Source organism: Poecilia formosa, unplaced genomic scaffold (assembly GCF_000485575.1).
Source record: "Poecilia formosa unplaced genomic scaffold, Poecilia_formosa-5.1.2 Scaffold174, whole genome shotgun sequence".
NCBI lineage: Eukaryota > Metazoa > Chordata > Actinopteri > Cyprinodontiformes > Poeciliidae > Poecilia > Poecilia formosa.
The window spans coordinates 693,302-707,681 of record NW_006800113.1 but is presented as its reverse complement, the minus strand read 5'-3'; the positions used below and the strand labels follow the sequence as shown (position 1 = coordinate 707,681).

At 40.2% G+C, this 14,380-nt stretch overlaps 1 protein-coding gene and 1 long non-coding RNA gene across 3 annotated transcripts in view; one reads left to right on the top strand and one right to left on the bottom strand.

Moving 5' to 3' along the window:
- The window catches only part of pard3ba (par-3 family cell polarity regulator beta a), a 128,464-nt gene that overhangs the window by 11,755 nt on the left and 102,329 nt on the right, over window positions 1-14,380 (bottom strand). For both annotated transcript variants that reach the window (XM_007565310.2, XM_016678145.1), the window contains one exon: window positions 1,347-1,423. In XM_007565310.2, the coding sequence (XP_007565372.1) occupies window positions 1,347-1,423 (77 nt within the window). The remainder of the gene's footprint in view (window positions 1-1,346; window positions 1,424-14,380) is intronic.
- Window positions 1-14,380, top strand: part of LOC103147116 (uncharacterized) — a 60,590-nt gene that overhangs the window by 43,275 nt on the left and 2,935 nt on the right. Inside the window, exon 3 of the long non-coding RNA XR_477236.2 lies at window positions 12,907-13,039. This is a non-coding gene — a long non-coding RNA (uncharacterized LOC103147116). The remainder of the gene's footprint in view (window positions 1-12,906; window positions 13,040-14,380) is intronic.

Below are 14,380 nucleotides of genomic sequence, written 5' to 3'. Positions count from 1 at the left end.
CAGGCCAATGGTGGAGCCGCACTCATTTTGAGAGGAAATGGCTTTCAATAATGGCGGCCCCCGGGGGGATTTCGCACAAAGTTCAGCCCCACTTTGAAAAATGCATTCAATTCTCTGCTGTGTCTGCTCTCTTTTTCTCCAGTGTTTTTTCCCCTTTCACTTTGAAAAAAAAAAGGAAAACATTCCCAGAATAGATTTGTATCCAACCCTCTATCAGCTTGTGTTTATGCTCATGAGAGTTGGAAGTATTAATTCATCTCTATAGAGAACATTAGAAACGAGAAGAAGTGCTGAAGGACGTTAATTGTTCAGTTCAAGCTAAAGATTCTTCAAAAGACAAGAACCTGATTGTTATCTGCACATCTAATCATGTAAGCAGACAATATTATAGCTGCCATTGTTAATAATATTCTAGAAATGACGCTCTGGATTTGCAGTGTAATGTTTCTCTTACTAATGGAGCTAGTGATTACTTTTTAATGATGTGGAAATAATTTCGGAAACAATAGAGAAATAAATGCCAAGTAGGATTTTGCAACGCTCACAAAGAGCTATAAATTGCCTGAGAAACTGTTTAAAAATACAATAATTTTTGTGATTTTAATTGAAAATATGACAAATAATTTCACAGAAATCTGGAATAATGATTGTAATTAGAGTCTTGGTTTGTTTTGAGGTGTCGAAGTTTATCCAAATCTGCACATTTAGGACTAAACTGTTCTCTCTGCTGCTTCTCCTTCCTACACTGTCTGTTTCCCCCCGACCCAGGGCTGATGTCTGTGCTCCCTGGTGCCTGTCACATCAGGGGGGGCAATAACCCGTGAAATAACTGTTCTCTTTTCCCCTCACTCTCCTTCTCTCCATCCTGGTGTCCCCCCTCTCCCCCCTCCTCAGCCTCCTGCTCTCACTCAGCGTGCATTGTGCCGCTCCACTTCGCAGGCGAGCCGTGACGGCGCGTGTACACACACTTACATGAATGTTTGTTGTCGACTTTGGACAGATGCATGTTTGCCATATAATTTTGACAAGATGGCGGGTAAAAAAAAAACAAACAGAGGGACTGGTACGGTCCTGTTAAAGGGCGAGAGATCCCCCTGCCTGCACCCTGCTCTCTGGAGAGCTGATCAGTCCTATTCCTGGGATGAGTACACACTCCCAAGGCAAACACTCCAGATTTAATTATAAGCTCCAAAGAGGATTAGTCTACACTTCTTTGTGTGTGTGTGTGTGTGTGTGTGTGTGTGTGTGTGTGTGTGTGTGCGCGTGCGTAGGGAGAGACAAAGGCAGGAAGTGGAGCGACGTTTCCCAACATGCAGGAATAAAAAGAATAAATATGATGATCTCACCTGGGTTGTGGATTGTAATCCCCTTCCAAATCTTCATACCGGTGCCTTGGTCGGGACTCAACCCCTCTGGGTGCCATCTAAGAGCAAACACAGGATATGTTAGATTCCTTGTTTAAACACTGAACAATCAAAGAAGCCCTGAACCCATAACTGCCTCCCTGGAAGTCATTTAGGTAGAGAGTAAATAATAAAAGAAAAAAAAAACTATATTAATGGATTCAAGCAGCTCATGTCCTTAGGCTGCATGTTTAACCTCAGTAATGTTTCAGTAGTCCAGTGAATTCATTCATAGAAAGCATTTAGAGCATGTCTGCATGGATCGCCTGCAGACATCCATGCAGGATTTGTGGGAAAAAAAAGAATTGAGAATCAAAATCCCTGAAATGCAACATCAGCCGTCATGTCACACGGCTAACTATTGGGAAGAACATGTTTTTCCCTTTATCAGCCACCTGGCTCATAATTATTCATACCTCCAGCAGAGTTAGATTTAAAATGACCTTTCTGAATATGCTTCTGACTGGCAGCACCAATTCACAACAAATGTCTATCCAAGGCACACAAACAGATCCAGTTTAAGTTGAAGAACATTGTCGATTCAAAGTTGATTAAAAGTAAAAAATATTTTAAATCTATTTCTGTAGGGGGGTATGAATAATTTAGAGTGTAAATGTATTTATCTGGCCTCAACCACGGCAGTCCCCTCCTTTCTTTAAGCTCTCCCTACAGATGGTTCCACACCGCAGCGGCACATCTGGTGTTTGATCAGCCTCAAAGGGCAGATGTCACAGGGGCGCTCATTGACCTCCACTTTGTATCCATCACCGTCTGAATCAAATTCAGCTCACTAATGGTGCCTAAAGCATGAGTGGACATTGGGGTCTGGCCCGAGCTCTCTAAACTCAATCACACAGACAGAAACCATTGTACCCTTCTTGGGAACAATCCGTGTCAGCCCAAACTGCTCTCACCGACCCCAATAATAACCAAACCTGACTCACTTGTATTTACTTGTCTAAATTACATGTTATAGTTAAAACATGATTTCTACCAAGATATTCTTAATGCTAAAGCACTAAAACTGGACATGTTGATCTCAGAATTAGTTCCGAATATAAAATCCTTTTGAATTCATGCTAAAAACACAAGTCATAAAAATATAGCAGCGTTAGATTGTAATTTCCATCTAACAAGTACGAGATTAAATTATGCTTGGGGAAAACTAAAAATACCTTTTCTTAAATGAAACAAAGACTTTAAAAGTCACCAGCATTGACAACTAAAGCGGAATAATTTAGCGCAGATTTTACAAGTGCATATGCTGCAGCTTCCGTATTTGTCTGAACCAAAAGTTAATCCCAGTGCCATTGGAAATACGCTGACAAAAGGAAACATGTCCTTGCATCATTTGCACTCCAGCACATTTGCACTGACTTAATAATAAGTATTTTAATAGTAAGTATGTGTATTATTGGAGTTACAAATGACTGCTTGAGGCTGGTGTCTGGTAGGATATATATTTATTCAAGTTTGTTTAATCTTGCAAAACCTCCAGTTGCTCATCATAATTACATATGTTAAAAAAATACCAATGTTAATATTGACAAGTTGTGCATCCCTAAATCCCAGTGTTCAATATCACACACAGAACAATAAATCTATGAAGGACCAGCGGCTAGCAGTATTTTCGTCATGCGCTCGGTTTAAACCCATTCTGCATGTCAATGCAGCAGTGCCACATTACCAGATATCATTAGCATGTCTGTATAATGTAGGCAGCTCTAATGTCTCTGAATGGCAGCCAGGAAGTAAGAGCACATCAGAGCTGCTGCTCTGTTTACTGGAGAGGCTCTGGGTTTGTGTGTGGTGTGTTTACGCCAACATTAGGGTAGTCTGCATGTCTGTGTGCAGCTGTAGCATCATGTTAGGAGGTGAGCACTCCCTCTTTGGATAGGAGTCTGTGTGAGAGCGACATGGGGGCCATTATGGAAAGAGATGCATAAAAGGGGCATTACTCCCTGGGAGAAGCAGGGACTCAGGTGGAAGACCTCTTATGTGTTTCTTTATGTATTGCAGGAAGCAGAGTAATAAATCTTCTATGCATCACGCGGCTGAGTGAGAGGTAATACCAGGAGAGTGATGAGGACAGGAGGAAATGTTGCTTTATATGGAATGATTGAAATTCTTTGTCCATTGATTGTATTACCATATTAGCCTGCAGCCATAGGTCCACGCACACACAAATTATGGATGTCTGTCATATAGACGGCCATTTCCCCTAAATTAGTCAGCTTCAGTGGCAAATCATGTGCCTTGAAAATGCTCCTGTGGCGTACCAAAACACACCCACCCACACACACACACAGACACACACAAACACACACTGAAAAGCCTCATTCTCGCTATGGCAATGTGAAATTCATCCTGGTTGGATTGAAAATGCAGCTGAAGAGAGAGGTGAGTAGATCAGGGGTGCCTAAATTGCAGATCGGGGGCCATTTGTGGCTCTGGGACTGATTTTGTGTGGCCCCCAAATGCAGTTCACGAGTGATACATATTTGGCTCAACCAGCACAGGTGGATGATACAGATGACGATTGTTTTAGAATTTGTAATCAAGATAAAATTATTACTGACAATCATTTTACAATGGATAAAGTACAAAAGTGTTACATTTTTGATAACCAAGCTTTCATAATAGAATCATGTCTACCCAGAGATTTTTAACTATAAAGCTTTTAAAGATGGGCTTCAACTCGATGTTTTTAAGCCACTTCTTAAAACACATTTTCACTGGCTACAATGTGAGATTAATTTGTTGGGCTTCTTTTATGCTTCTATTTTTGTTTAGTTCGAATTATTATTTGTTGTTTTTGTCTGCAGGACTGTGGCCAATGGCTAAAGAAATTAATTTGATTTATTTATTAAACTTTGATAATACAGCAAACGTTTTGAAACAAACATACCCAAATCCTGTTCTTATAACTAAGAGTAAATTTGTTCAATCAAGCCCAAGAGTTTGAAAACAAGATGCCTTTCTTAATACAGGAAAGCAAGCAAAAAAAAATTATAATCATAATAATAATTAAAAAGAAAAAAAACGTTTGAAATCACAAAAAGAGTCGCTGTGATTTTAAATTTTTTTATTTTCTTGACCCATGTGACAAACTTTGAACACCCCTGGAGTAAATAGCAGCAGGACAAACTCGACTGTTTCTCACGTAGAAAGTGATTCCACGTCCTCACCCTGAACCTGATGACATTCCTGTGTTGGTTTTCTAGTTATGGACGTAATGTCTTCTGCAGATGCTACTTAGCAGAGTGAGAGCACACAAATGATGGAGAATTTCCTGAGCATCACATGGTAAAACACTTTGAGTTCACATCTGTCTGCATGGATTCCTCACAATCAGCAGGTTTTAATCACTTCTTATCATGGAACAGAAACTGAACTCAAAGTCGAAAGCGAGTCTCCTCTCTTCTCAAGTGCATGATTGTGTCGAGTCACTCGATGCACCGCGATTCACCAGCTGCCAGCTCTGCTGACAGAATGCTTGGCATGTGTGCGAGTGTGAATGAGCAGAATGTCACTTTCCCATTTTTTCAAATTAGAAAAAACTTGGCCTTGACAGGGCCAGATGACACGTGCTGAAGCTGCCAGCTCTGGCGCCACAGCTGTCGCATTCATCACGAAGTATTGCCAGGGAAATGAATTTCTTAGAGCCCTTCTAGCGGCGCCTGTATATACAATAAGTTGCGAAAGAGTCCAAATGCTTTGACGGTAAGGCGTTTAGTGCCGTCGATTCTGTTCAAATGGCATAATTAGCCTCCTGTACCGCCATCCATCCATCTTGGATGCTAATTAAGCGTGTGGAGCCTCCGCCTGGTACCCCCCATGCCCACCTCCTATTGGCAACCTCCGCACACCCGCCACGCATCCGACTGGCACCATGAAGCGCAAGCCATGCGATATCAATCCACCCCCCTCCCTAAAGATTGCTGGGAAGAAATTGTGCAGACTCGTCCCCATCATGAGAGGAGATGGAACGAAACAGCAAGAACAGAAGTGAGCTGGCACAGACGGGAAAACTGACAGGAGTTGTAAATATTTGGCATTCTCACAGGGGGGAAAAACAACACAAGAAGCAGTGAGCCACAGTTATGCTAAGTGCTACTGCCACTGTTTGAAATATGGAGGCACTTTGTTGCATACCTGCAGCATTTTTAAACTGAAAATAAACCTTAAAATGTCAGACAAATTCAACACCGTTTCATCTTCGTATGTAGGATTTTTAAGTGATTGTATTCTTCATTTATCCAAGTAAAATAATATGTGAGGCTGAGACTCTTTTTACAGAAGGAGGCAACTAATGATATTCAGCATCAGCAGAAAAATCATCAACAAAACATTCAAATTGACCAAGTCAACTTTCTTGTCATCACATTAAAATCAACTAAAACATCCTCAGAGTAACAAATATGGCTGTACCTCCAAGAACTGAGGTAAGACTGTAAATATTAGCTTTGCAGTGGAGCTAACGTTGTTTCTGACCATGTTTATGCATATTAAGGTATATTAGGTGTTTGAACAAGTTTTAAGCATTTTTAGAGGAGATCTGAAGGTCTGGACTGCAAAAATCTTTCTTCCACGGCTATCTCGGTCATTACTGCCAAATCTGAGGAGGCAGTTTGGACAAACATGTATAAAATAGGATGTTTCATGCTCCTGTGAGGCAGCTTGTTGCCACGGAAACCGACTAATCAAGTTTTAATAAGAAAGGTCAAAGAGTCACTCTCAGTTTAGTCAAGTCTAGTTTGTTGGCGTACCAGATTATGTTGAATTAAGAGCCTGAGTGTGTATCTCAAACAGGAGGCTTACTTGCCCTCCAGTGTACACTAAACACCCACACCTGGACCCGGCTCACTCCGAGCTCGTTAGCAGCAGATGGTAAACATATACACACACACACACACACACACACACAGAAGGGGGAATGAGGGTTACACACACACTCTAAGCAGTCTATTTTGGTAATAGGCCAATCTACTGGTAATTGTCCTCATTGTTAGTGTTTGTTTAGGTCTAAACTCCTGACCTCAGGAAAGATTTTCACATTTTATAGCAGTCGTGTTGAGGTTTTGGCTGGATGCACGTCCATGTGTGTCTCTGTGGTTTATTCTCTACATGCAAGTATTGAAATCGATAAATGTAAACTCACAACGGCTCCATAAACTCTCCTCTCCGTCTGAAGCTGTTTAAATAAAAGTCCAAATAAATTCAATATGTTTAGAAAAGTCGTTGGAGGAAAAAATAGTGTTTTTTTTCCTACCCCATTGTTTGAGTGGACAACGTAAACAGGGAAACCGTCGCTGTGCAGCCAAAGAGAACATTTGATTTGTTCAAGCAGCCGTTCGAAATAACATCCTTTAACTGAGCTATTCATCTCCGCATTCAGCTGATGAAACAGCTGTGCTCTCTTGGGGTTGCTCTGATTGTTAGCAGCTTATGATGCAACCTTAGTCACTGCATACCCAGGTCTCATGAATCTACATGTGTGTGACCATGGCAGTGACCATGCGGCGCTGTTTATTTGCTGAGTTTGTCTCCCTGTTCCTGTCTTTCTCTGTGGGTCTGTTTGCCTCCCCCCACTGTTTGTTGTAATAACATCCCAAAACGCCTGCCAGAGTTCTTGTTGTTCAAGCCCCAGTAGGTGTGTCGTGTTGTGTGGACGCAAGACACTCAAGTGGTTTCAGTTTATCTTTAACAAATGTGTGATTTAATCGTTGATGGTAGAAAAATGCTTCTCGTTTCTGCCATCTGGAGGCTAAATATGCCGTTTTCTCCTCTTTTTATTCATAGGACAAGAACATTTGCATATCATAACCAGCAGCAGCGAATCCACCACCTTGAGCTATCAGAATATGTTTAGCTTGACCCGTTTGACCCAGAGGTACTTTGATGGAAGTCCAACTTCAGTAGCTCAATCTCAACTCTCTTGCCTTGCAGAAGTATTAGTAACTGCTCAAGTTTTTCACTTTGTTCCTTTTTACAACCACTCAACCTCAGTCTCTTTTATTGGGATTTTATGTGGCAGATCAACATAAAGTAGAGGATAAATTGTTAAGCAGTGTCTCTACCAGCTTTCCAAATAAAAAGTGTTTGACAATTCGTCTTTGCAAAACAGCTCAGTCAGATCGGATGGAGAGCATTTGTGAAAATGACTTAAAACAAATTCTCATCTGAACACTTGCTGTACTTTCTCTAACCATATAAAAGTGCAATTTGACATTTCGAAAATAAATTTGCTTAATGGAAACAGCAATTTTGAAATAACTCGTTTTTGATAAGTTTTGGCTAAAGGACGAGGTGTTTTTTCTTTTGGTTGTATCGAAATTGGTTTATTTAAATAATAATGAACCAATTTTTATTTTCAAAAAATTGTTTTTTTTGCACCTATGTTACTACTGGCGCAAACCATAAAGAAGAAGATGCACTACAGTTGTTAAATTGTATTTTTTCAACTTTAGCAGAATATCGATAATGTTTTGTAATTCATTTGTAATGGCAGCGCAGCTAATGACTGCCGTTTCTAGCACTACGCTTAGTGGAAAGTGAACCTCTGCCTTAGTTTCAAATTGCTGCAGCCTCACCGGTTTTATTCCCAGTATTTAGCTCCACTAACTGTGACAAGGCCTGTAGATGAAAAACACCCTTGCAACAAGTAAACAAATAAAATCTAAATAAAAGACTTTAAAGTTTATTATTTTAACATAAAAATGGGTAAAAGTTAAAGGTGGTTGAGTATAAGCCACCGTATCCCATTTGGTTTGGTTGCCACTTTGAGTTTTCTCACATTATAGGCTACAGAGTGGAAATCTCTACCTCAAGGACAACTCACTTCAAGTCCTTCTGGTATCTTAACTTGGAACAATGGATCTTCCTTTTGCAGGATGCGCCACTTGCAGATGTTTGCCAGCCCTGTAGCCTTTTGGCCCAGGAGGTTTCTTTGCCTCAAAGCTGACTGCTGGCAGTGCTTTTCTTTATGAAGCACAGCCAGATGAGAAAATCCCAGATTTGTCTAACAATTGCTTTCCTCCTCTGTGTGATAAAGAGGCCTGCTTATTGTTCCAGTCACTCCATTTAAAAGCCAGTTTGAGGAAATAACAAAGGCAATATTTGGCTTTTCTGATTAAATGGTCAAGCTAGTATTTATAGAAGGGCAAAGAGATGATCAATGAACAGGGCTTCTGGTTCTTTATATTTGACGTAAAAACTGAGGCATACTGAGCAGATGTGGTTTGAGATGCTCATGAATCCATTTGTAGCAAAGCGAAATCTTAGCAGAGAACAAGCATGAGTGAGGAGGTGAATGGGGAGATTTCTATCAGCTTGCAGAAAGATCACACTCTGCAGTTTGCCCGTAGGCCAGAGACAAGCTGTGGGAATAAAGACAGACACCAAATAAGTCCCTGAAGGCCTCTGTTGGCCCAGATGGAGAACAGTGAAAGGGGGGGAAAAATCAGCTGGGTGCTGCACAGCATCAGAATGAAGAGACTTAAAACAAGGGAGGGGAATACAAAGCCTCTGGGCTGAGCTGGAGAGGCAAGGACAGAGAGGAGGAGTCCGTGGTTAGAATCCCTCATTGTGACTTTGCTAAAAGTGGAGAGGAAGAAAGGTGGGGCCCGTGTGTGGGAAAACTCTTTGTAGCGGCTGGTAGAGATGTAAAACTGGGATGTTCTTGCTGGTTTTTAACTAATAGGAGTGAAAGAAGTCATATTTTGACTAAAAACCTAATATGAAATGTATAATTGAAGCAAGTGTGTTCAAACTCTTGGTACCAAGCTTGTTCCTGGTGCAAGTGAACCCTACCAGGGTTGCACAGAGTTTGAGCCCGTTTGTGGTGCTCAGGCATGGACCGGTATGAAATTATTTTCTTTAGAATATTTTGATGTGAATGCATAGGTGATTGACCTCTTGCTACCAGAAACACTGCTGTTCTCAAAAAACTATTAGGATAAATGAGTTAATTTAACTAAAGTTTTATATTAGCCCATCACCATAATCTCTACATATAGTCCCTCAACTTTGTCTTTAGAAGCTGTGTTGAGATCACATGTGCGATGCTGGAATGTCATCCCCTCCAGCATTAGTTCTTGACTACTTGATTGTTGGTACATAATTATTCATTAATTATTACATTACATTATTATGTAATTATTATTACATTACATTACATTATTAATTATTACATTAATTATTCAGACAACATAAACTTCACCTTGAATTTAGCTAATAATGTCGCCTTCTCTAGCTGCTGCTGTTCGTAAGCACATTTTTTACATAGAGCAATGTTCTTCCGACCAAGTTGTCAATCTTACGTTTGCCGTAGTATTCCCACATCGTCATAATACTGCAGCAACACAAGCGATACTGTAGGAACAATACGACGTATAATTTTTGTAGTTTTGAAACTGACTATTTTATATGGTGGTATGAAACCAGTAACCAATCCATACCTATTAGTGCTCGAAGACAGGATCTCAAGGAGTAGATGTGGTGGACCTCGGGGTTTTTGCTTTTTCTGATATCATGCGTTTCTATTTGCATCTTCAAGCCATGACCTTTGTCTTTATCGGCATCAACACTTGTTGAAACTCAGTCTTTTCTCCATTGAAGAAGTTGCAGTGTCTTCCTTTGGATTTTTGGTAGGAAGAAGCAAAAACTGGACTGAGGGATTTAGGACCATGTTTGCATTAATGAAGGACTGCATGTCCTTTCTAGCAGGGGAATCCCTAGAATAAGCAGAAACCCTCTGGGATGTCAGGTTTCCCTCTAGGAGCTACTACCTCTGTGCCCTAGTTTTGGATAATAAGACGTTGAAAATTGTGTTAAAAAGACTACAGCCAGACTGCATTGCCTTTGTCTGTAATTTTATCGATTTCCTCCAAAGTATTGATGCTTTTGTCCATTTATAATTGAGCATGTAGGTTTACAAAAGAAAAAGATAAAACTACATGAGTGCTTTGGGACATTTCATGGCATATTTTGTCTCTTTATTCGGCTGTGGAAGGAGTCCTGAATTGAATCAATTGACTTATTTCCAGCTGACAAAAGCTCCTGTTTTCTCTCCGAGATGAAACTTGGCACGCTGGCACGGGTTTAAAGGCGTTTGATCGGCAAACAATACCCAAATGGTACGAGGCAATTTCACTCGCTTTTAAGAATAAATCAATTTGTTTTGAGAATATTCATGAGCAATCATTTCCAGATAATGCCTTAACTCGGGAATGTTTCAAGGTATTGGTGCAAGACGCAATTACATTTGCAATGCAGAGCGAGGAATTATCTCACCTGAATGGAAAAAGAATGAAATGAAGTCTGAATACCAGAATAAATACCTAATGTTTAGGGATAATCTCTGCAGCGAGACTTTCACTTCATAATTATCCTTCCTCTCTACATTAGCAGGGCCAGTGTTCCCGTAGCTGATCACACTGTTGTTTTCTTTGGGCTATTCTGGGAAGCATGAGCTAAACACCAACTTGTGGCTTGAACTGTGCAATTTTATAGACCAGAATAGCAGCCTAGGGACAACGAGCCTTTAATCAGAACAGGGTTCAGGTTTTTCCAGTGGGTGAAAACAGAGAAAGTGCAAGAAGGGCCGGGTTCAACTGTACGAGAGCAATCTGGAGCCTAGAATCAGACTGAATTGGTTGTAATTGGTGAATTAGGAGGTTTTCCTCCAAAGGGAAACTGTGCGTGATGTGTCGGCGTGCATTTGGCTGCAGCCTCCTGCAGTGAAATGAACTTTGAAAGCGGCTTCAGTTTGGTCAGAGCTGAGGTTGAAAGCCCTTTTTGATCAACACTGTGTGTGTTGCTCTGTTTGGGATGTGTTTTTATGCGTTTGTGGTGTGCCACCTCGTAAAAGTCTTGTTATAAAACAAGAATAGGACTAAATATGTGTGCCTTGTTCGATTTATACACTAAACTCACTTGTGTTTCTACTTGACTGCACACTGACAATTGCTTAGAAAAGTACTACGCAGGATTTTTATCCAACTTTCTCAGCCAGGAGAGAGAGAAGGACAGTGAAGAAAACATGGGGCGCCTGCTGCAGGTGCATCCTTCAATGCATAGCGCGCTCACGAGGGGCATATGCTACCCTGATTAACACAAACATTAGGATGACATTAGTGCTGCCTCCCTCAGAGAAACACCCCCAGAGCAGCTGCTAGCTCTTCCTCACCTTCTTCAATATGCACAAACTAGCATCTCTGCCTCCCACTCACTGAGGAAAATTGACATTTTGCAACTTTTCTTTGGAGAAAGTTGATAATTGATGGGAATGAGATTTTGTTCTTGTTACTTCCCTATATATTTAACTTTGGTGTCATAAAAACAATATTCAAAAATGTTAATGTTGACAATTAGAATATTTGCCTTCAACTTGCAGAATATCAGCAGTTTGTTTGTTTTGTTAGAGCTGTGATGTCATTTTTTGCTATCGAGAAATCAAAAGAAAGAGGAGTGTGCGTGCTCGGGCCGATGTGTGTCTTTGACTGACAGTCAAGCCAGCAGGGGAGCAGAGGCACAAGAACGACCTAAATGTGGCTTACAAGCTGCAGACAAAGGAAAATCTGTCTGAATATTAACATCCACGCCGAACCGATGTTACCAGCTCGTTTTTCCAACGGTTGCTGCCTGTTTGCATCAACACGGGGATCAGGTGCAGGATAACACATGCGTCCATCCGTGTGAATAAAAAGCAGACATGACAACCCTCATTTGGATTATTGTTTAAAGCTTGAGGGTAATTCTCTGTGTGAGAGCGAGAGAGTGTTTTGGTTAATCAGACCATTTTGTGGCTCGTAGCCAATGTCACAATCAGCCATCGCCAGAACGATGATGTTTACTGCTTCATCCTAAATGAAATGTTAGTTCTGGCAGGAGGCCATAGTTTATGCTCTTTATCTACGGAGGCAGAGCTTCAGCCATGGAGCCGAGTAGAGTGAAATAGGTTTGTCCATTTTATAGTTTTGTTGGTGTTCTTCTATTCAAATGTTTGTAAAAACAAAAAAAAGTTTAAATATCCTTTTGAGCTGAAACAAATAATCTATTATAGAAATAATTATAAACTAATTTAGTAATCGATTAATGGTTAACTGGAGTATAGGGACTCAAACAAGTCTCTACTTTTTTGAGCATGCCATCTCAAATGGCATAAGGTTAGCTTCACTGGTTTAAACTAAAAAAAAATAAGAAAAGCTCTATTAAACCTCTTTTCCTTAATGCAAAAATCAATTAATCTGTGAATTATCAAGTGTACAACAAGGGATAATATAAAATGTTTATTTAAAAAAGGAATTGAATTAATCTGCATCTTTTTTAATATGGTTTAAAAAAAGTTAAATAAAAAAAAAAATCAGAATGTGCCAAGTTTTTTAACTGCTTAATCATCTGAAAAACCGATTACTAAAATAATTGACAGTTCTGCGCTAATATTATTGTAGTTTTTTTTTTAGTATAATTTCTCTGCTTCCACTTCTGTCCATCTCTGCAGATTTCCACAAGACACCATCACTTCTCTGGCAAATCCTCCAGCAGGACTGGCCTGCCAGAGTGCCTGAATCCTTTATGAGTCAACCTGAACCTGTCAGATAAAAGCAGTGATGGCCTGTCACCGGGATAAAAAGGTAAACTAACTATATCAACACCAATACCATAGACAGTTCCCAGATTTCTGACTTTTATTTCCACTCTGGAGTTGTTTCAGTCACAGATGAATAACTGGGGGTTCATTAGGACTGTGGGCACAGAGAGAAAAACATCATTGGGGGGCTTTGGCTTGTGTTCATGATGCACCCTGCACAGTTTAACACACTGCCCATATACGTGTGTGCGCGTAGGCCATATATCACGGTGACAGGCGGGTGCGTGTTTACTTAATGATGTGGGGGTTTATTTATGAAGTGATGGCCGACATGCAGGGGGGGTGGAGGGAGAGATTGAGACAGCCCGAGGATGTGACATTAAAATATCATCAAGGTGATGGATGTCCGTGCACAAAACATTAGAGACAAGTACAAAAAAAGCAGCTGCGTAGCAGATGATGAGTTGTATCTGGAGTTGGGTGAGCGCTGCACTGCGTGCATGTTTTCTAATGACTGAACGTGTCATTGCAAGTGCAGTTTTCAGCGACTTCTCTGGGCATTTAAGGTGGCATATGTGCAGTTGCTGTTGGCTGTATTGCTCAGGGTGACGTCTTATGTGTTACTCTGTTACATAAGGAGTGAAGAATGCAAGTTCACATGATGCAAATCATTCAGTTTTTAAAACTGGTTGCTATAAGATCGGTGCAGGTTTATCGAAATTCATTTTAGTCACTGTGAAGTCACTTTTTGTCCAATTATTGCAACTAGAGAGCAAATGTGAAGCTGACAAACAGGATTTCTACAGCCTAGGTGTAAGAGTTTGCTGTTAAATAAAATCTTATACAGGGTGGGCCATAAGTTTCCATACATACAAAAGAATAAACATTTTATATTGGACAACTGTTTTTATTTTTGTGGGACTCTGTGTCTTGGACCACTTTGTGGTTGATCTGCAACATTTCCAGTTTTCTGAAACTTGCAAATAAGTTTTGCCACAGTATCGTGTATGATACTCGTTCCATGTTTTCTGTTAAAGCAGTCGCATGTGCAACCATGCGACTGCTTCCCGATCTAGTCATCAGTATAATTTTAATTCTTTGCTTTTTTGTCAAATGCATCTTTTTGGGTATCTGAAATATAAAAGAAATATACATTTTACACTCTACTATGTATGGAAACTTATGGCCCATCCCTGTAGCTAACATTAAACTGGAAAACATTTGATTATGTCAGTCTTAGTAAAAACAGCTGATTACTAAAAACCATGTGATTGCATCGATGTTGTGATACATTGTGGTATTTTCACTTAAAGCTGCCTTATGCAACACTTTGACAAAAAAAATATTATTTTATACATTTGTTGAAACTGTCACTATGTTGTTA